Genomic DNA, 20,755 nt, shown 5'->3' with positions numbered 1-20,755 from the left:
GATCCACTAATGCTAATTTTCAGAGAAGTACTTTGTTCATACCCTCCAGGTTATCAAGATGTGCCGGGATAACTGTTACAAACAGTATGAGCAGGCTTTGTAATGAGCATGCTCATTGTGTCAGTTTCACAGGTACAACACTTGATGTTACATGATGACAGTGGGGTTAAAGCTATTGTTTTTTTAGACTATGCAATACGCAAAAATGTGATTTGTGTGCAGATCTTTGCAAACAAAATAACACCAAATATCTAGTGTTGAGTCGACAAATCAAAAAAACGAACATCAAAGATATTCAATCCCTCTTTGAAAGACTAAATGCGCTTCTTATGTTGCCGTTCAAAACATAATGTATGGACAGAGTCCTTGAAAATAAGAGCTAGAGTAGGAAGTCTTAATATGAAAGATCTAGCAATGAGTGTTTTGTGTAATCTAATGTAAATGTAAGTGATACTACAGTGGGAGTGCATCAAGCATTTAGTTTTCCTTCTTTAAACCTCCAGGGCTGAATTCACCAGGACAATCTGGTTTGATTTCCAAAAGCCCAAATGTACAACGTACTCATATAGGCTGAGTGCTATAGGACCTGAAACCTATAGTCTCAGCTAAATGTCTAAGAATGTTTGGTAAATAAATTGCTATTTTCTCTAGGTTTTTTGACAGTGCATTAGAGCACTTATTGATTCACTCAATTAAATACAGGTTTTCACACTCTGCAAATACCAAGAGGCTCCTAAACTGCCTCTATATCCAGTTTTGCCTGATTCAGACACATTAAAAGCAACTATGGAAAACTAATTTGTTCAGAAATAATTACTAGGACAAAATAGCGTGCTGCTCCAGGGGTTGAAATTGGATAGTGGGAGACTAACTTATTCAAGCATAATTGAGCACTTATTCTTCTTGTACTAGGTAGATTGACCGAGCATCAAAAAGAGATATTTAAAAATGATTTCCTTTTGTATCCTTTTAACAGTCTCTCATCACTAATGGCTGACTATCTGGTAGACATATCATTATCTGCATGTTCATCCTGAGGGTAATAGTGTTTCATAGTTAAACTTAAAAAGACTATAATTATGCATATCATAACATTTTCTTCCTATAAGACGGACACAAATGATGTTTGACAAGAAATGAATTTGTGTTTGCTGAAGAAGTTGGGAATGGACCCACATCCAATAGGATTGTGTACGAGAGCAACCGAGTGTGTGTGAGAATGTGTCCGTGTGTGTAATGCTAAATGACGACTGTAGTTGTGAAGAACAACAACAGCTCCTTGTTTGGCTTTGTGACAATTTGTGAGCCACATCAACACTTTTTGGGTTGTTTGAAAATATCACAGTGGGCTCAGTGTGAAAATAGGAAGTCACAATTTTTGGATGTCAAATCATTTCTGTTCCTTTTAACAGCAACACAATAAACAGTTCTAAAAGATCAGATGGCCAAAAGCTCAAGGATGTTCAGAGATATTTCTTCAAAGGTAAGGAATCAGAAAACTCCCGAAGAAAAAGTCTCACTTTGTGATAAAAAAAAAAGCAGAAAGCAATTTCTACAAAGGTTGACATGCATATTTTGGGCATGGGCAAGGGCAACCCCTTTATTCTAAAGTCTACGCTCCAAAACTGCTCAATTTAGATTTGTTGAGGTAAACTTAGATGGCGTAACCTGTTTGATTAGTGCCAGACATTTTGCATAGCTCAAAAATGTTTGGGTGACAACAAATAGCATGATAAGAAATAGTCAGAATGTAGCTGTACACATCATTTAAAGTAATTTAAAGCCTAAAAAGGGGTCTAATACCCCGATTCTTTTTTCCAACTAATCTCTTAAAGGAGGACATGTGACCAAGCAAAAACAAACAAGTTTGGAGCTGTGGAGCGGGTATAGGATGCTGAAAAATTACAGCAAACATTGTTAACCACACGCATACAGAACTACAAAACTATTCTTTCCATTTCATTTGAGAGGGAAAAATAGAGTCGCAAAGGGAAAGCGTCTCTGCCGTTTGATGGATGCAGTGATGTGTAATGGAAGCTCCTGAAACATACACAAAAATAACTGACACGGTAGTTCATCCAAAAATTAATTCAAATTTGAGAAAAATATGACAAAATGGAGAGAAACAAAAACAACCATAAAGCAAACAAATCAATCAGAAGCAATAGCGCTGGCGGCTGTATACACATCACATAGGATCTGGTGTCTTCAAAGACTTTCAGAGCGAGCCGCGCAAAAACTCCATTAACTCCTGACAAAGGACGCAAATGAATCCCGACATGTGGTGAAGTGGAATTAAAGAGACCATCTCTAATCATGACAAACATGAGGTGATGATTCCACTGTGCGTGCTGCACAAAGAGATGAGGGATAATGCATCAAATGAAAGCATCACAGACTCGTACTCAGAATGTAAAGGCTGAAGCTAAGACCCCAAACAATGCTAACATTTGCTTTTCAAAAATGTAAATCATGGACAGCCAAGACCCAACTTTAATAACTCATCCGGTATCTTCCACCAAGATGCCACAGATTCTCTCTCATCTTCTCCAACTCCTCCCTCAGTATGTACTAAAATGTTCTCCGTGAAGTGTAGCAGGGGCTACAGCTGTGCCAGCGTCTGCAAAAATGACAGTTTAGGCCCGAGGACTTTGGCTGGCTGCGCCTGACGAGCTGGATCCGAGCGCTCTCGCCACACCGCTCTGCCACAGCCTGCAGGTGAACTGTCTGCAGTACCATATGGAGTTAGGGGGAAATTAACACTACGATGAGGAAAGCTGCATGACAGTGGAGAGCTTCAACTACAAACTGAGAGGTGTTTTCTAATATTTTGTCTTATTTCTATCAATGAGGGTAGAATAAACTACTCTTTATTTTCAAAAATACACCATCAATTAACATGATAATGAAAGCAACAGCCCTCTAAAACCAGACATGCCCTAGGCTGCCACACAGATTGATCATTGTGTGACATTTACATCACTATACAAGTCAAGTGTTCTAAAAACACACCTATGCTCCCTTACACAAAGGATTGCATATGCTTTTCATAATGGCTCAAGAACTAATGATCAACACAGGAAACAAGTGAATAGCTACATCACGACTTGCTGTTCACTGTGGAAGTACGCAACTAGGTACTGAAGTCATTCAATGAAAACATACTTGGGTTTCTCTCAGCACATAAGAGAGAACATTAATAGGATAACACCTTTAAGCTGAGGTTACTAACATTGAAATCCAAAACACTTTGACATTTGAGTTCACATAAAGGTTGATCATTGAAATCTCGTATCATTCAGCTCCAACGTTAAGTGAAGTGGTTTCCTCTCACCCAGAAAGGATAGTTGGCAAAGTGAAAGGAAGCCGTCAATTAGGCAATCCCCGGGCTGATAGAGCATCACACTCGGTTGCTTTAATCAACCGCAACAACGTTTCATCTGACTGACGGAGCAGTCCGAGTGGTGCTTACATTAAGCCTGCAGGAAAATGACACACAAATGATGACCAATGCTAATATGCAGAACATGGTCAGGACTTACTTTCCATGTTAGTCAAACAAAAAGTGTAAAGTTGTAGTGTTGTGAAAAATATGTCTATGTCATCATGCTTTAAGAACAAACTGTTCATTATATATCTCTCTATATCTCTGCCCATCTCGTGAAAGGCAGGCTGCCAGGAGGTAACCTGAGGTAACCCGATTTAGATTGCTGCGATAGGGATTAGTGAGATAAACCCATCTTAAAGGGGCTAATTAAGACTTGATGGGATTGGGAAGTTACTTCAGAGGGTGGCAATTACATTTGAGCAGGATTTTAAGATCAAATGAGGAAAGAAACCCAACAAATCAGTAGATGTTAACATTTAAAGTTGTATATCATTACTGAGCAACTCGTTTATAAAGTAATATAGATGAAGTCAAAAAAATATTTTAGAGGTCAAAAACTTCTCGGTCTTAAGCATGATGAGTACCTCACTATTTAATTTGTTTGAGCTATATTTTTCCAGGATGACTCAATTTGATTCAACTTCTGCTTTACAAGCCAGTCTTGGCAAAGAGGGCAGCATAAAAGGTTTCATATAAAGGAAAAGACGATGAACAAAACAGCAACAAAAAGCATTAAGAAACAGAAGATCATTATTAGTGATAATTCTTTATGGCAAACATTTTGTGAAACATTTTTTTCAGGATTTCTGATAGTCATCTTTCATCACAGCCAAATACATGGACATTTTTAAGTAGAGATGCCATAAAAACAATTAGCCTAAAAATAATTCAATAATTAAAGACTGAAATGAACTCACCTGTGGATAGGGGAACATGCCTAGCGCCAACTGTGTAAAGAAGAAAGAAAAAAGAATTTTCTTTAGACATTTAAAATAAAATAAAATCTGGAAAAGGTTTCGTCAGTACTGTGGCAATATCTGTAAATACATGTAAAACAGGTTTTTGCTTTTCACTGAGACATGACCAATAAGACAATGGCCAAGGAGCAAAAAGAAAAAGCGCCTTTTTGGCAATATTTCAGATTTAAATCCAATGCTAATGTGATTAATGTAAATAATAATATAAGGAAACTTTGGTCCGTGTGGAGGATAGAACGTGATGCATGCAGAGTGTAAGTGTGTACACACCTAGCACAGGGACCTCAGAAATGTTAACCCTGCGTCAAATTATATCTCACAAATGATGCTTCAAAAAGGTAGAATGTCTGGTATGGCTGCTGGATTGGAACCCCAATCAACTAGAAAGGCATTTATGATTGATGAACATATCCATGTTTTTAGTATGAGAAAAATGCATTAAATGTATTCAGGCCTTTCTATTGTCAGTGTCTTAATGACATTAAATTGAAGATACAGAAGGAAAATGCTGCTAAGCCGCTGAAGCCTACCGAATGTGGGACTTTCTGTCTTTGGGGTAAGCTTAAAGTGCCCACCTGCTGATTACACTTCCTCATCAAACAACACCAGCTATTAGTTAATAACCCCCCACGATTACCACCTGCGGGGAATAAAATGGTGGGATGAAGAGAGGCAGGACAGGATTGTGGGACGGTTGTATGGAATGTGTGTGTGTGTGTGTGTGTGTTATTCTGGCTGGGGGTGGGGTGACAGCTCTCTCTGACATTTAGCAAATCACACGGGGTGAGCATTTTTCAAATTGGTCAAGGGCAGCTTATTGGCAACATCATGTTATTAAAAAGTCAAAACGCTCACAGTTTTTCCTTGAACATAAATAGACCAACTAGCAGGCTGAAGATCAATCAAAATGTAATGGGACTTAGAGCCATTTCATTTGGCTTAACGCACACACCCACAGCGAGAAATAAAGAGAACCGGGGGGGGGGGGGGGTCCTCTGCTATAAATCTTTATCACAGAGAGATCATGTCAATACTTGTGACATGGCTGCTGTCCTCTGAACACATCTATTATTGTTATAAATGTAAAGATATTAGTGATTATTGGACAGGGACAGACGGTGGATCAATAATGTCAGCCGGGGGAAAAGGGACCAGGGAATGTCCCATGAAAACTAAAATGTAATTTTAAAGCACAGGGTGTCAGTCAAGCTACACATACATGTATCTTCAAACTCAATTTGGACTGTTATTACAAAAAAACAGACCACTTTTGCTATAAGTTAGTGTCACCTCCATCAATATCCTACTCTGTTTTTAATGTACAAATTCCAGCTATAGTGTGAATTAATATATACTTTGTCCCACCTCCATGAAAGAGATTCCCACACTCCAGACATCTGCGTGGATACCATACTGCTCTCCCGATATCCTCTCTGGCTGTGGAGCACAGAACAAACAACAAAAAGCATGAGGACAAACTTTGTGAATGACAATTACCTCATCTACAACTTTTAAATAACTTGAAACAGAGGAGGAACTGAGAGGATCACTTACTGCCATGTATGCATTTGTTCCAACATACGTTTTGGCAATAGAATTCACCAACTGCAAAACAAAAGATGAAACAGTGGATAAGCAGATAATAATGCTGCAGTCAAAAATAAAATATGACTATTCCATTGACTTTATTAAGCATTGTTATAGTCATTCCTCTGGTGTCCTATATATGGGAAAAATAGAGATAGGAGTTGGACCTAAATTGCATCTAAATGTATTGATATGTCAGGTTGATATTTTGGGATGCTCTCAAGCCTTGCAAAGGGGAACAGGAGTACGACAAGGAGACATTGGTGAGTGTACAATGCCCCATGCCATCAATGACAGGACTGTGATAATGAGTGTCTGTTCCCTCATGGCCTACGATGTGAGAGGGGGGAGCATAGACTGTATAGGGGGGAGGGAGAGTGTGTATGTGTGAAGGAAACGTAAACAGGAACATAGAGTTAAAAAAGATTGAGGGCAAGTCAATGTTACAGTGTCCAGCTATCCGTGCAGGGTGTCAAATTCACCTTGTATCTTTTAAGGAAGTGGAGGTTAAAAATGGATGAAAGGAAATGATTGTGTGTGTTTGTTTAAAAGAGGGACACAGTCCTCAGGGTTGTTTTTGGGGAACGTTGAAGGTCTGTCCCTTATGATTTCATTTCAAACACACACACGCCCACACACAATGACTAGGCTATTGTCTGCTACCCACGCTTTCCCCACATCTCCTGAATACATATCAATGAGGCTTTGCCGTTGTGTGTGTGTGTGTGCGGGTCATAATTATAACAAGTGATTTTTTTGGAGGCTGCAGAACAATGGGGGGGGGGGGGGGGGGGGAAGTTAATGTGAGCGGAAGACCCTTGGGATCGCCTCGATGTTTTGAGTTGAAAATGAAGCCAGTGATTGAAATGTTGACCATATGCGCACAGATCAGATCACACACACACACACACACACACACACACACACACACACACACACACACACACACACACACACACACACACACACACACACACACACACACACACACACACACACACACACACACACACACACACACACACACACACACACACACACACACACACACACACACACACACACACACACACACACACACACACACACACACACACACAGTGCTGCAGCTATAGACAATCGTGTTTCTTCTTCCATTCTCTTGCTCTCTTTCATGCTCACATAAACAAACCAGTGTACCTGTGTGCTGACACCAAAGTCACAGAGCTTGACTTGTCCTCGGGTGTTCACCAGCATATTGGAAGGCTTGACATCTGCGGAGACAAACTGCTTGATAGAACTGCAACATCAGCACTGTACAGCCTGTCGCTATCAACTCTTTTTTTAATAACACAGCTCCCGCACACTACCTTACTCACCTCTGTGAAGTATCTTCAGGCTCCATAGATACGTCAGCCCTTTGACTACCTGAAGGCACAGATGAGAGGAAAAACAGATGAACTTTGGCATAAAAATGGCAATGATCCTGTTTACATCACGGTAAGGCAGAGCTTAGTAGGCTTTTATATCTATTTATTGTAGTTGATATCGGTAATCGCATAATTCTCCCTGCCAAGATCCCCCTACTTACTACTCCTACTCACTCAGCCTGGATGAGTGGGGGATCTGGCTGATGTAGAAGAATGTGACTATCCTTAAGTCTTAATACCAGGGTAAAGGATCCTAAAATGCACTACAGTTAGGTAGTCTGAACTTGTTTAGACTCTGTATTGGACTGTGGGGTAAAAAGAAAGATCCGAACTGCACAATGAAACTCGCAATTTGCAGCTCAATCTTTGTTACGGTCCTCCATTCTGCTCAAAGAATTGGGTAGTCACTGAAATAATAAGACTGCCGATACAAGCAAACAAGAAAGTGTTTCTTCAAAGGGAGATTTGTCTCAGAGGAGCTGAGCAATTAGGAAGGACTTCCGTAATTGCTCCTTCACATTGAGAACAATTCAGTTTGTTAGGGAACCTAGTTAGGGTTTTAACATGTACAAATGACTCGGGTAGATATGGAAGGGAAAACGCACACTGCTGAGAGTAACGTGGGTAAGATAGGAGACTTTTTCATTTGTGCAGCCAAAAAAAAACACCTAAAATGATTATATTTTTGTATATATAATGACTCGTTTCCCAATGAGTAATCCTGCTTTCCTTTAGGTGATGCGGGAGCTGATTCTTGCCTCTCGACTGCTGACATCTATCTCTGAAGCATGGCAACTTCAATTAAGAAAGCAAAAAGCTGTCTGAAGTCCCGCTGCCTCAAAAGGCGGTGGTGTGAGTGCAAATACTGCAGCGTGCAGCTTCACTCACACCCTCTCTGGTGCTTTCCCTTTTGTGATAATTAACAACTGTGACAGTGGGAAGGAGGGAAAGCTGTGAATTAGAATTAACACTGACTAAATAGCTGTCATTGTTTGATTACGGACAAAGTTAAAGGGCGGGAGACAGAAACGACAGGAGAAGGGTAATGAGTTTGGAAAAGGCCATTTCTGTCAAAATACTAGTTTAAATGAGAGTAGAAAGAGAGGGAGAACGGGGAGGATACAACACTGACTTTGTCCATCACTTCACCAAATAGAAACCAATTAAACAATTCACACCTGTGGTTCTCTTTTGTTTTATTTCCTTAATAAAAATGAGTTTTTTCCTAAGGCTTTCTGCATCCCATAAACAAATAACAGGTTGCATTTAAAAATGTTGATGCTAGGAACACATGGGACAATCTCAGATAAAATATTTGTTTTTGAAAGACTCTAAGGGATACCTGTTAAGTCTAATGCTGTTTACTTAGTATTCAAACTACTGAAAGGGAGATCAAGTATTTCATTCAAACTTACTGCTACTGCGATCCTCCCCAGCACATGCTCTGGAATTCTTTTGTACACGTCTAGAGAACCACCTGTCAAAGACAAATTATTTAATCAAGCAGTGATACAGCTTTACACATTTTGTAACATTTCTCAACTGTTGAGAAATGTTACAAAAAAAGGCAATGAGGGTATTTGTTGAACAAATACCCTCATTGCCTTTTTTCTCACATAAAACAGCCGTGCTGATTCAGAAGCAGCATGTCCCAAACAAAGACATGATGGTTCTCTTACACTGAACATTCACACAAAATATTTTTTAAACATATTCATAATTAGGAAGAACGATGAGCACTTCTGAATGCAGAACTCCCAATCCCACAATGTTTCAATCACAACTTGTATTGTTCAAAACATCTAAAATATACAAACAAAATTATAATAATAACTTTCCCAATGTTTCCAAGTCATTGGACCTTCTTCACAAAGCTGTCTGCTGCATAATATGTAAGACTGTTTAAATGTAGAGGACACATACTTGTTATATTTCAAAATGTACCTAAATCTATAGTGAGTCTACACAGTTATAATTCATATATTAACAGTTTCTTCATATGATATTGAATTTTAATTTTTTAACACTTATTTTCCATATGAATAAAACAAGAAACAAAAGGACAAAGTCATTGATGTTTCTTTAAGCCGTCAACTTTTCACCCTCATTTCTAGACTAACTGGAAGTGACTGATCAAATGTGTCATGAAGCAAAGAGTGCTGAGAGGTTAGACAGACTTTGCTGACATCCTAGTTGATGTGTGAAACAGGGGAATCCCTGCATTAACACACACTGACAAAACACACGCAACTTAAAACATAGACGGTCCCTCATCTCACACCAGTCTATACACACGCGTACAAACGCACCTACAAATGCACTTAAGTCGAGATCTATCGCGCCCTTGTAGCTTTTAGCACACAGGCATGCTAAGCAGCTCACAGCGTAAGACGTTCTGTTGATCTGCAGAAGTGTAAATGGATACACAGCCGAGAGACAGAGAACAGCTCCCCAAAGTCTCTTCTACACAGCTGTGGCTAAAACCATAAAACACATGATCTACTGACTCGAGCCACCGAGAAACTCACCGTCCATAAATTCTGTGCATATGGATATCCTGTTCTCTACAAAAAAGGCACTGAAGAAAGTGATGATATACGGCGAATCACACTGCAATCAAGAGAAGAGACATCAAGGTCATTAAAGAGCATGCAAAAAAATAGTTTCTTTGATAGTAAATGAGCGAACAGATTTGAATGCAAAAGGGCTACAGTGGAGCTAAATCGTACAAAGTTTCTCATGTTCGTCTAACGCTTTAAGATAAGATTAACTTTATCGATCGCAAATTGGGAAATGTTTGCATTGCAGCAGCATAAAAAACAAGTAAAACATTTAAAGAGTAGAAATAAAATGTTTGAAATGTAAAATCTCAAAATAGAAATAATACAACATTAAAAAGTAGAAAATATACAATTTGATCTTGAAGATAAAAAATCTGATTCTAGTCAGTGCGAAAAATCATCAACAGCATCAATTTGAAGTCCATCAGATGTTTACGCTTGGAAAAAAATATAATTTATTTGCATACATATTGCATGATAACAGGGCTAGCAAACCAAACACATCAATATACTGAGTACAGGCCAGTGGATGTTCGCTATTACAGGCTCACCACAACCTAACACACAATGCGTTCATGCTCATTATAAGAGAAAATTGTCCTCACAATGATTGGGCCTCTGCATTTTAGGGGAAACACAAAAAAAACTCCTTATATGCATACTAAGAGTTTCAAAGGAGGTGATCATTAAAGTCACATGCCTAGTCCACGTGTGTCTTGCGTGTGTTTCCGTGTTCCCTAATCCCTGTCTTAAGACCAGAGGCGATATATGTTGCTTCATTAGTAAGTCTTGTGGTTTATTTACAATGTAGATCCGGTTTAGGGTATTTAAAAAAAAAGAACAAGTCAAAACTTACCTTGTAGAGAATTTCTAATTCTGACATGATCTGCTTCTGTAATTCCACCGTGATGTCCAGAGGAATGACCTGTTATAAAACATGGTGGGAAAAAATGTAAATTGTGTTTATGCTTAGGTCACTTTAAAGAGCATTTACGATCATCAACATTGAAGGAGTTCTTACCTTGACAGCTAAAACCCGCTTGCCCAGAACATGGTACGCTCTAGAGATACAAAAATGAAGATGTAAAACTAAATTGTAGTAGGCTGTTTTTCATTTTTCATTTAAATAGGGTCTTTAGTTAATTGTTGTATATTCCAAGTAAATAACTCTGATCATAATATTTCTTTATTAATGTAGGGTCCATTTATACTTCCCATACACGAACATCCCTTGCACCCTGCCCCGCTGTGGTCAATCATTTACAAATGGTTAAGTATTGTAATAATAATGTAGTACACCTGTGGATAACGTTTACATCAAAGGTAATAAAAGACAAAAAGGACGATGCAATAAAAACTCCATAGATCTGCTAGTTGATAAGTCTTATTAGAGTTCAAATTAACATGACTAAATAGCACTCTAATTTCTCTAAGATCCAGTCAGCCCTATCACTCGCTGTTCCAGACAGAGTTTTGAGTTGCAAGTGAAGCAGCGGCCCCAGACTGGCCTCATAATGACTTAATTATCAGACTCCTTATGCCAAACACCGGCTTTAGTTACAGCGCTTGAAGGTTAGTTTACGGCACCAGTGACAATATCTCAGGACCTCTCAACACACAATCCTCAAGGACGAATACTGTCCAACAGCTGTCAGGTGATGGGGATGAGGAGGGGGCCGCGTACGTCACACGGCCCGGTTAGCTTTCGAGAGGGCTTAGTGAATGTGATACCTGGCTACTCAGCTGTCCGTGGGTCTAGCACAGAGAACCGCGTACGGTGCAAGGTGTGATTAATGCGTCTTAGATTAGAGTATCACATTGCTCTTCGGCCAGACACCTTAAAACAGGACAGGGCCTTTAATTAAAGCCATGTATTAGTGCCATGTCAAGTATTTAGAGTTAGAACAAACACTGGGCTTTGGAAGTAGCTTTGCAGTGCTGAATGTGAGCTGTGGTTTACACATCTTTGATAACAGTCTCATTGTTGCTAAGGCGAAAACAACATAAACTGCAGAGATGGTGAAAATAATCAACTAGCTATTACCAAAAGTCTACACAAAAGGCTGAAAGTGGGAAATGTAATATTAAAAGACACACAGTTATTTTTCAGTTTATTTTGCCCATGAGTGTTTTTGATCTTAGGTGTCATCTTCTCTGTTAAAAAGCTCTTTGCACATAAGGCTGACGGCCTTGTTTCCATTTTAATGTCTCGATCTTCCTTTAAGCTACAATCAATATCAGTTAAGCATGAGTGCTGCCTCTTAATTAAGATGAAAATGTTAATTGAGGCAGGATTGCAGGGGTAGACATGTTAAGTACTGGCTGGGCAGGTTGTGTGTGTGAAGCAGCCTGAAAAGAGATTAAAGCAAGTCATCTCCGTGCTGAACAACTTGTATTTCTCAATGAGAAGTCTAGACACGCTGAAAGACAAACCCAGCTCGTGGCAGAATGCATCTAACTACTGCTTTGACACATGAGAAGAGTACGTCGGACACCTTGTGTACAAGTTTGTATGCGTACATTTTTTGTGTATGCACCTTCATGTAAAATATCCCTTCTGTCTGCAATTTACTTTGGCCATAGTAAGATCAAGGCAAACAGACATTAAAGCCATTAATTGAATGTGTCTTAAATATGCTTAACATAGAAATATAAAGAAATATTCCCATAATATAAATTCAAGCACAATAAGCAGGTTTTCTTTCTATATGAATTCAATGTATGTGTAAAATAGAATAGAAGAGTTTCCAAAGTTTTAACAAATACGTGTGATGGGCATGTTTTAGGGCCTGGAGATAAGGTGTGACTACTGCTTGGTTAAAGCTTTATTCTCAGAATGTCCTTGGCCCCCTCAGGGCCGAGCAGCCCTTTATGAGTTACAGTGACAGGCTTATGACAGCGGGAGACATGGGGACAAGGTTACATAGCCACCCCCCACCACTTCCCCTGATCTGACCTCAGTAAACGTGCCCCATTGCCTGGATCTTATTTACACTCCAGCTCGCTCTGTAATAAAAGCTCCATCATGCAGTATTCATAAGGCCCCTCTCCATGTCTCTGAAGTTGGAGGGACTGGCCTTCTGGATCAGGGCTAACGTGATGGTTTACACTGCCACATGGCTGACGGGACACCTTTCTCTCTCCCAGACGCTCTCACCTGATACCGCTATAATAGGTGTCCTAAGTGACACAGGTGAGGCAGAAACCTCACACACATTCACAGACAGACATGTATGTACACACAACTTTACACAAAGTGCTTACTACATATACAGCATCGCAGATCTTAGACTGACAACAGTGAAAGGTCTGTTGTCTTTATATCTTACCACACTAAAAAAGTGAAATACGATATTCTTTAATTCTATGAATGGAACATTAGAACATTTAAGATTGGAAACTGCCAACAATCACACACATCCATACACTGATGGCAGGGGCTGCCACTCAGGGTGTTAATAGGGAGTGGTAATGGGTTCAGTGTCGTGCTAAAGGAAACTTTATGACACTCTGGAAACCGGAAACCTTATGATTACGAGATGACTTCACTACATCCTGAGCTACGTCACCTTCCTGGACAATGCCAGTGTTGGCAAGGACAGTAGAAGCTGCTAAAAGTTACAACTTGCTTAAGCGTACAACAGAAATGTGCGGTGCATTGTAGGTTTTATAATTTACACTAGTAGTGTTTTCATTATTGTTGTCAATTTTCTCCGCTTACATTTTTTTTATAATTTAGCCTTATTGTATGTAGAGCACTCAAAGAGCCGAACAGTCTTCCCATTAATCAAGGTTCAAGGTTTCAAGTTTTTTTTAATTTGTCATACGAACATAGCTACAGTGTAGTTATGACAATAAAAATCTTAGGTCACAGGCTCACTCCAACAGTGCAACACAATAACACAGAAAAATATAGTGCAAGTAAATAGTAAATACAAATATAGATATATAAAACATTTTTCAATTTCTAGTCTTAATATTTTACACCAATAGGTGAAATCTAGGCTGCACTGATGCTTAGTGAAAACTATATCCCACCCAACTGCCTCTAGACACAATCTGAACATATTTGGATACAAGATACGAGGTGACCACCAATTAACCAAAGAGGTTTGGCCGTTCAATATACGGTCTACTCAATGAGGTGGAAAACTAAATCAATGGAGAGAATGGGCTGAGAGAGTGAAGGAACAGCCATGGGTGTCTAAGTAGATGTCACCACATTCACTGTCAGGCAAATGTGCTTGTTTTAATTGCACCATTGGATCCATGAGTCATGAAAATGGCCTGTGTGTCCTTGTTATTGTATTTATAAGCCATGGAGTCAGTTAGATTGCTGGACACGATGGACCTCTGAGAGTGTGTAATAAAAAACAAAGGCCGACATTGATGGATGCTAGGTCAGTGTGTGGCTATGGAGAGCTGAGGTGCTGGTAACATCCAATTGAGTCTAAATGGCTCTGGGTCATAAATGGGCTAAGAGGTTAAAAGGCAGGGGAGCCATTGATGGTGTTTTCACACGTGATAAGCTTAATATAAGCTGGACCAAAGGGTTCAGCGGTTGGTGAGTATGCATACAGTGTTTTGTTTAACAAAAATAGTTTTTTAAATCAGAAAAACAATAATTTAAGCAAACAGCCATTCTAAAACCAGAGTGAATATTAACACATCATGCTATGATTAGTTTAGGCTGCAAACCATTAACATCAGCCCGTCTTGCTACTTCGTCACTATGGAGGGGGACTAGCAACCGTTCACCAAATTCATGACCCTACACATCTTCTAACTTGAAGTTCAAACTTCACCTTGAGCCATACAATAAATACATAAAAACCTTTGTCTTATTGCATCTAAATTGAGCACTTTAAGCAGAACACAATATTTGATGAAGTTGATGTACTGGTTAAGTGGCAGCTAAATAAAGGCAAAGTAATTTACATTACATGTTACTTGTTAGACGCTTTTATCCAAAGCGACTTACATACTCAATACTGTGGGCAATCCCCACAGGAGCAATTTGGGGTGAAGTGTCTTGCCCAGGGACACAACGACATGCTGACTGCCGTGGGGTTTGAACCTGTGCCCCCCCTGATCCGAACACCAACGCACTAGTCCACTGCGCCACACGCCTCCCTAATGTAATTGATATGCCCAATTTGCCCATGATGTTGAATGAATTTTACTTTTCTGTATGGTACTTGATTTGCTACAGGCATCCCCTGACATGACACAATGCAAATGTAGCTATTTAGTGGCAGCTTTATGACTATTTGATTGATTCTGACTTGGTCAAATACCTCAGGAATTACTTTGATGGGTACAATGTTAAACAGGTAGAGTTGCAAAACATACAACCCTAGTAAAAAGTTGAGATGACCTTCAGCTGATGTTTGAAAATTGGATTTCTGTAGTTACATCCAACCAAACAAAAATAATTAACAATTACTAAACAAAAATAAAACTACATAAAACAATGGTTGGGGTCATCCTTAACACATTTCATTCAGCTTACGCACCTGATTGAATAATCACAGCTTCCTATTAAGAACTTTAGGAATATCCCCACATGAAAAAGATTTTAGGAGGACAGCCTGAAAAAGATTGGTCCATTTCCTGAACACTTTTTATCTCAAAAATAATCCAATTTACTTTTGGCAGCAAATATTTGTAAATTGTTATTTACAGAGAAGAGAAGAGGGTTTTATATGCCTTGCTATAATTTAATTGAAATGTTGAAGTGAAAAATCCAGCCAAACTAAATATGAAACTACACAGAGGTCAGCAAATCACCATTATTTAATCAGGTGACTGACCACCTGTCTATTACACATCAAAGGTGAAACCAATTGGACACACAAAATAATTAAAAATAAAGACAGGGATGCAATTAACAGTTATCAACAAATATTTCTAGAAGACAATCTCAAGGCCACCAATTCAATTAACACTTATATCCTCGGGTTCTAATGACCAGTCTTCTTTTATACACGCATAAAGACCCCAAACATAGGCTCATACTGTCCCTTTCTGTTTGATATATAAACTGACTATATTCATTTAAGTTGTTCTTTATCAACATTATAAATGCAAATAAATGCCTGCAAAGTGTAGGGTTACATGCATTAAGTGCAGGTGTGTCTTTAAATTGGACAGGCACAGCTCAGGTTAGCCAGGGCAGATCTGAACTGTGGTCTACAATTACCGAACCTATGTTGCTGTAGTTGCAATTAAATGCATGAGACACTTGGGTTGATGGAGCAGCCGAGCTGTCAGCTGTGCCCTGCTCTTAAAGGGGATCTAATGGCAGGTGATGCTGCTGGATGGAGCTTGGTAATACAGGTTTGCTGACAAGGCCTGAGCGAGGACTCTTTTAAGAATGATTTTACATGGAGACAGAATGTACCTACTTCAAAACATTTGCAGAAAAAGAGGCTTCCCAGAACACGGTTGCTGCTTATTAAGCTACTGCTGACTCAGCAGAGAGGACAGGCAGGCCAGGAAGGATGCAGCTGGATCAGTTTGACATAGCCCAGTTTAAGTGTGGACCTAGCTGTACTCAGTTGTGTGGAGAAAATGAAGACGCTTCTAAACTGGTCAAACTTCTGTAGGTAGACACTGTTGGTAGCAGAGCTCTTATTATATATCAGACACACAAAAAATAACGTTTTGAAGATCCAAAAATTGTGCTTATGAACTTTGATTGATCTCAGATTTTATGCAATTTATAATCTTCAAAATGTAAATGTATATACTGTAAGTGTATAACTTTATGAGAGATACATAGCAGCTTTATTTATTTAATTGATGATTTGTTTAGATTTATACATGTGTTATACCAAGATCAGAGCAGAACCAGCCATCCATTAAGCTTTGCTTTACCTGTGATTTTCCAGCTGACGAATCAAAATGTCAATAAAAAAACGACTTGCACACTAAATAATTAATGTTTTTAGTTTAGATATTAACCGTTTTGAGTATATTCATCACTTTAACAGTATGAACACACCACATACTTGAAACCTGCTGAGAATTAGTGTGCAATATGTATTTTGGGCATGCAATGTGTTCTGGGACATGCTCAAAGGGCTTCATCTTCAGGTTGTCAAAAATTATGTCTGTGTTCCTCTTCTAAATAAGTGAAATATATATTGGTTAAAATGAGCATGAATAAAAACAATTCCAACATAAAAATATCACGGACAAACAGTCCAGGTTTTTTTATCTGTGTTTTCTTTTTTTTTTATCGTCTTCCAACCATAAAATGTTAGCGCCAAAGCGTATGGATTTTTTTGCTGGACTAAATTGACTGAGAAGTTGTTGGGCTTGCAATGTTGGCCTTTCCCACTGCAGTGTAACCATTTTTGGTGCCAAACTGATCAACAATCCTATTCTCCAACAACTATGAGAGATTGGCTCTTAATGGAGCTACCTCAGTCATAAAACCGTGAAAGGGCGTTGGAAAGAAAGGGGGTGAAAATAAAAAAGTGACAGTTTTGTGGATTTACTAGATGAGACATTTACTGGGTTTGCTGGGGACTGTGTGAAACAGACCGCTCTGTCAAGTCAAGGTTAGTCTGAGCAGTGATCAATACTTCAATCTCAATAAAACAGCTCAATAGCTGAGGATTGATGAGAAGTAGAAAACACAAGATGGGGAAAAGAAGGATAGAGGGAGCGCCACAAATGCCAACCTTGTCATAACGTTAGCGGGGCAGTAATACATTTGTCTGGCCGGAGAGGATGGAGCTCTCCTACTGTGGCAGGTAATGTGCGGAGCTACAGACAGATTAAGTCAATTGCTGTCATAGCTTACAATCCCGAATCAATATCATATATGTTTGCAACCTTCAAACCAGAATAAATAAATGAAGGTAAAGACACAAAGCAGCCTGATAGATGTCACACCAAACACTGAAAGATAAATGGACAAATGAAGGAACGAAGGAAGGGTGGGGAACAAAAGAGACCCTTCACAGATCCCTTATTGCAGAGTGATTCGTTTGTCATAAAAACTAAGCAGAAAGCTCTAGAACTGACCACTAATTGAGACATTCTTCCTTAAATGTTGCACTACATAGAGGCTTTGACATCCCTGAGTAAATCATTCAGAATCTCCCCCCCCCCCTCCCTACTTCAGCAGGTATCTCTTCAGTGTCACTATCTGTTAGTGTGCTGTGGCCTTGTAATGTTGGGCCTGAATGTGAGAGTCAGTAACAACTTACTTGTAAACTGTGCCTCCGTTTCCATGGCCCAGCTGTTCTTGGTAGTTGATGTCTTGGGCACTTATCTGCAGGCACAGGTAAACAATAATGGTTCCTACATGTTATAACATGAGAAGACATGCAACCAATGGATAGTAGGTAACTACACAGGTGAGGGAGAGAAGGAGAGAGAGAGAGAGAGAGAGAGAGAGAGAGAGAGAGAGAGAGAGAGAGAGAGAGAGAGAGAGAGAGAGAGAGAGAGAGAGGGAGAATGACATTGTCACATGAGTCTATAAACAAGACAAGCATTCAGGTCACTACAAGTTCAGCGACAGAAGGAGAGAACAGAGGGACAGAAGGAGGAGAAGAGCAGATCAATACAACATTTACTGCCCAATTTATAAAAAGACATTGTGCTTTGGTGAGTGGGGGAGTAACTGATGTAGAGTTTGATGATGATTTGTTTGCAGTCGTCCTTCCACTCTACTGTGATTTGAAGTGTCAGACGCGATCTTATAAAAATATTACTATGATATAAAACTGACATTCCTTATCATTTAAGATATTTTATGTCTTATGAATAAAACAGGAAATTCCTAATTGAAAAAATGCTTGTGTTTGCTGACAATCTACACATTGACAAAATAAGTTATTTAAAATGTAATATTTGCATCCAAAATTGCCAGAATTCATAATGTCTGGTAAATAAGTTTGTAATTGATTATTTCCCCAGACCATGCTGAATTGAAACAATTCATTTGACATTTGTATGAACCATGTGTGTTGTTAATTCAATGTGGGGCTACCAAAAGTAATTTTAGTAACACTTTATATTAAGGTACACAAATTAACCATCAACTAGTTGTTAATTAGCATGCATATTAGCAGTATATTGGCTCTTTATTAGTCATTATAAAACACTTATTAATGCCTTATTCTACATGACCATATTCTACAAGTAATAAGCCATTAGTTGAGAGTTTATCCTCAATAACCCTTAATATTAATATTCTCTGCTCAATATGGGCCTTCAAGAATCAACGTTGAGCCAATATACTGCTAATATGCATGTTAATTAACAACTAGTTGATGGTTAATTTGTGTACCTTAATATAAAGTGTTACCGTAGATAGTTGTAATTCAAAATACGCAGAAGACAGCCACTGTGGTATTGTATCACTGTGAATCTGAACAGCCTCAGAACACTGGCACTTAACAAATATGATCTATTCCTATGTAACAAGACATGAAACTATAAGTGTTAATTGTTTCTAAATAACTAAAAATGTGGTATTTATATCTAAGAATATGTTTTCGGGTATTGACAGTTCAACTACCAATAGCAAGGTGATATTGACCTGTATGTTTCATATTTGCACATTTATATTTTTGTAAAATTTGTACTGAAGGTTAGACAGGAAACCGGGAAGTAGGAGAAAGTGAACTGAATAGCATGTCAGTATAGACTACTACTAATTTTCCTTATGCAACCTGAAGAGTAAAAGGGTCAAGTCCGTCAGGAAGCAATGACTGTAACCCCTAGATTCCACCGGGTCCGTCTGGCAGCGTTACAGCTGCGCCACGGCGTTCACAGCAATCGCGGCCACTCTAGTCACGCAGGGTCCACACGGCAGCGTGCGTTGAAGCTTGCCGTCGGGCGTGTCTGAAGCTCGACCAACAACCAATCGCATTAATCTCCCGCCCCAGACACACAAGCACGCGGTTTGATTGGCTAGAGCTTGTACTGGCATATGATTTGATTGGCTGACGCTTCCGTCGAAGCTTGAAAAGTTGAACTTTTCTGAACTTTTGAAGCAAGCAACGGAGGCAAAGCGAAGCGACGGAACCACAATGCAGTTCGGCAAAGCGTAACGTCACCCCATTCAAAGTGAATGGGAAGCTGCATTGAAGCTTCAAAGCACGCCGCCGTGTGGACGGGCCGTCACAGTACGTCCACATGGCAGCGTGCGTTGAAGCTTGCCGGTGGGCGTGTCTGGAGCGCGACCAACAACCAATCACATTAATCTCCCGCCCCAGAGACATTTGGAGATGTTTAAACACAATGAGAAAAATGCGTTAGCATTCGCGGTAGCGTTAGCATAAATGCTAGCGTTAGCCATAAATGCTAGTGTTAGCCATACATGCTAGCGTTAGCCATACATGCTAGCGTTAGCCATACATGCTAGCGTTAGCCATACATGCTAGCGTTAGCCATACTAGCCTGTATACATGCTTATTGCACCGCTAGCATTAGGTATATTTACCTTGTTTACACTTAGCGGTCCTATGTGTTAATCTGTGTATGTTACACTTGCATGTATGAGATCATTAAGTGCCTTGTAACTTCTTTTTTTATAGTTTCACTCCGTTTGAATGTCAGTGGACTGCAAATAAGTCAATAAAGGAGCATGGCTGCTCATTCCCTGGCCCTCAAAAGAGTTTGGCTGGCTGTTTAATCTATGTTCACACTGAGACAGTAAAACATAGAGAGAACAGTACACCTATTGTGTAAGTACATACAAGCAGGTCACACAGTATGATCACAAATAAAATCTGTTAAATATCTGTTTTTATTAAAAAGTACAGGCTACATGTGTTCTCAGCCTTAGAGAAACGTGACATGTTTTGGTAC

General features: G+C 39.3%; 1 protein-coding gene across 1 annotated transcript in view; it reads right to left on the bottom strand.

Moving 5' to 3' along the window:
• The window catches only part of map2k5 (mitogen-activated protein kinase kinase 5), a 54,814-nt gene that overhangs the window by 20,153 nt on the left and 13,906 nt on the right, over positions 1-20,755 (bottom strand). Inside the window, exons 8-17 of the mRNA XM_034115994.1 lie at positions 18,145-18,209; positions 10,944-10,983; positions 10,779-10,847; positions 9,890-9,971; positions 8,777-8,838; positions 7,311-7,359; positions 7,132-7,205; positions 5,920-5,970; positions 5,731-5,802; positions 4,306-4,335 (exon numbers count right to left, since the gene is read on the bottom strand). Of these exons, the coding sequence (XP_033971885.1) occupies positions 4,306-4,335; positions 5,731-5,802; positions 5,920-5,970; positions 7,132-7,205; positions 7,311-7,359; positions 8,777-8,838; positions 9,890-9,971; positions 10,779-10,847; positions 10,944-10,983; positions 18,145-18,209 (594 nt within the window). The remainder of the gene's footprint in view (positions 1-4,305; positions 4,336-5,730; positions 5,803-5,919; positions 5,971-7,131; positions 7,206-7,310; positions 7,360-8,776; positions 8,839-9,889; positions 9,972-10,778; positions 10,848-10,943; positions 10,984-18,144; positions 18,210-20,755) is intronic.

This window comes from Trematomus bernacchii, unplaced genomic scaffold, assembly GCF_902827165.1.
Source record: "Trematomus bernacchii unplaced genomic scaffold, fTreBer1.1, whole genome shotgun sequence".
NCBI classification, from domain to species: Eukaryota; Metazoa; Chordata; class Actinopteri; order Perciformes; family Nototheniidae; genus Trematomus; species Trematomus bernacchii.
The sequence above is the reverse complement of the archived record's forward strand: the minus strand, read 5'-3'. Positions and strand labels throughout refer to the sequence as shown.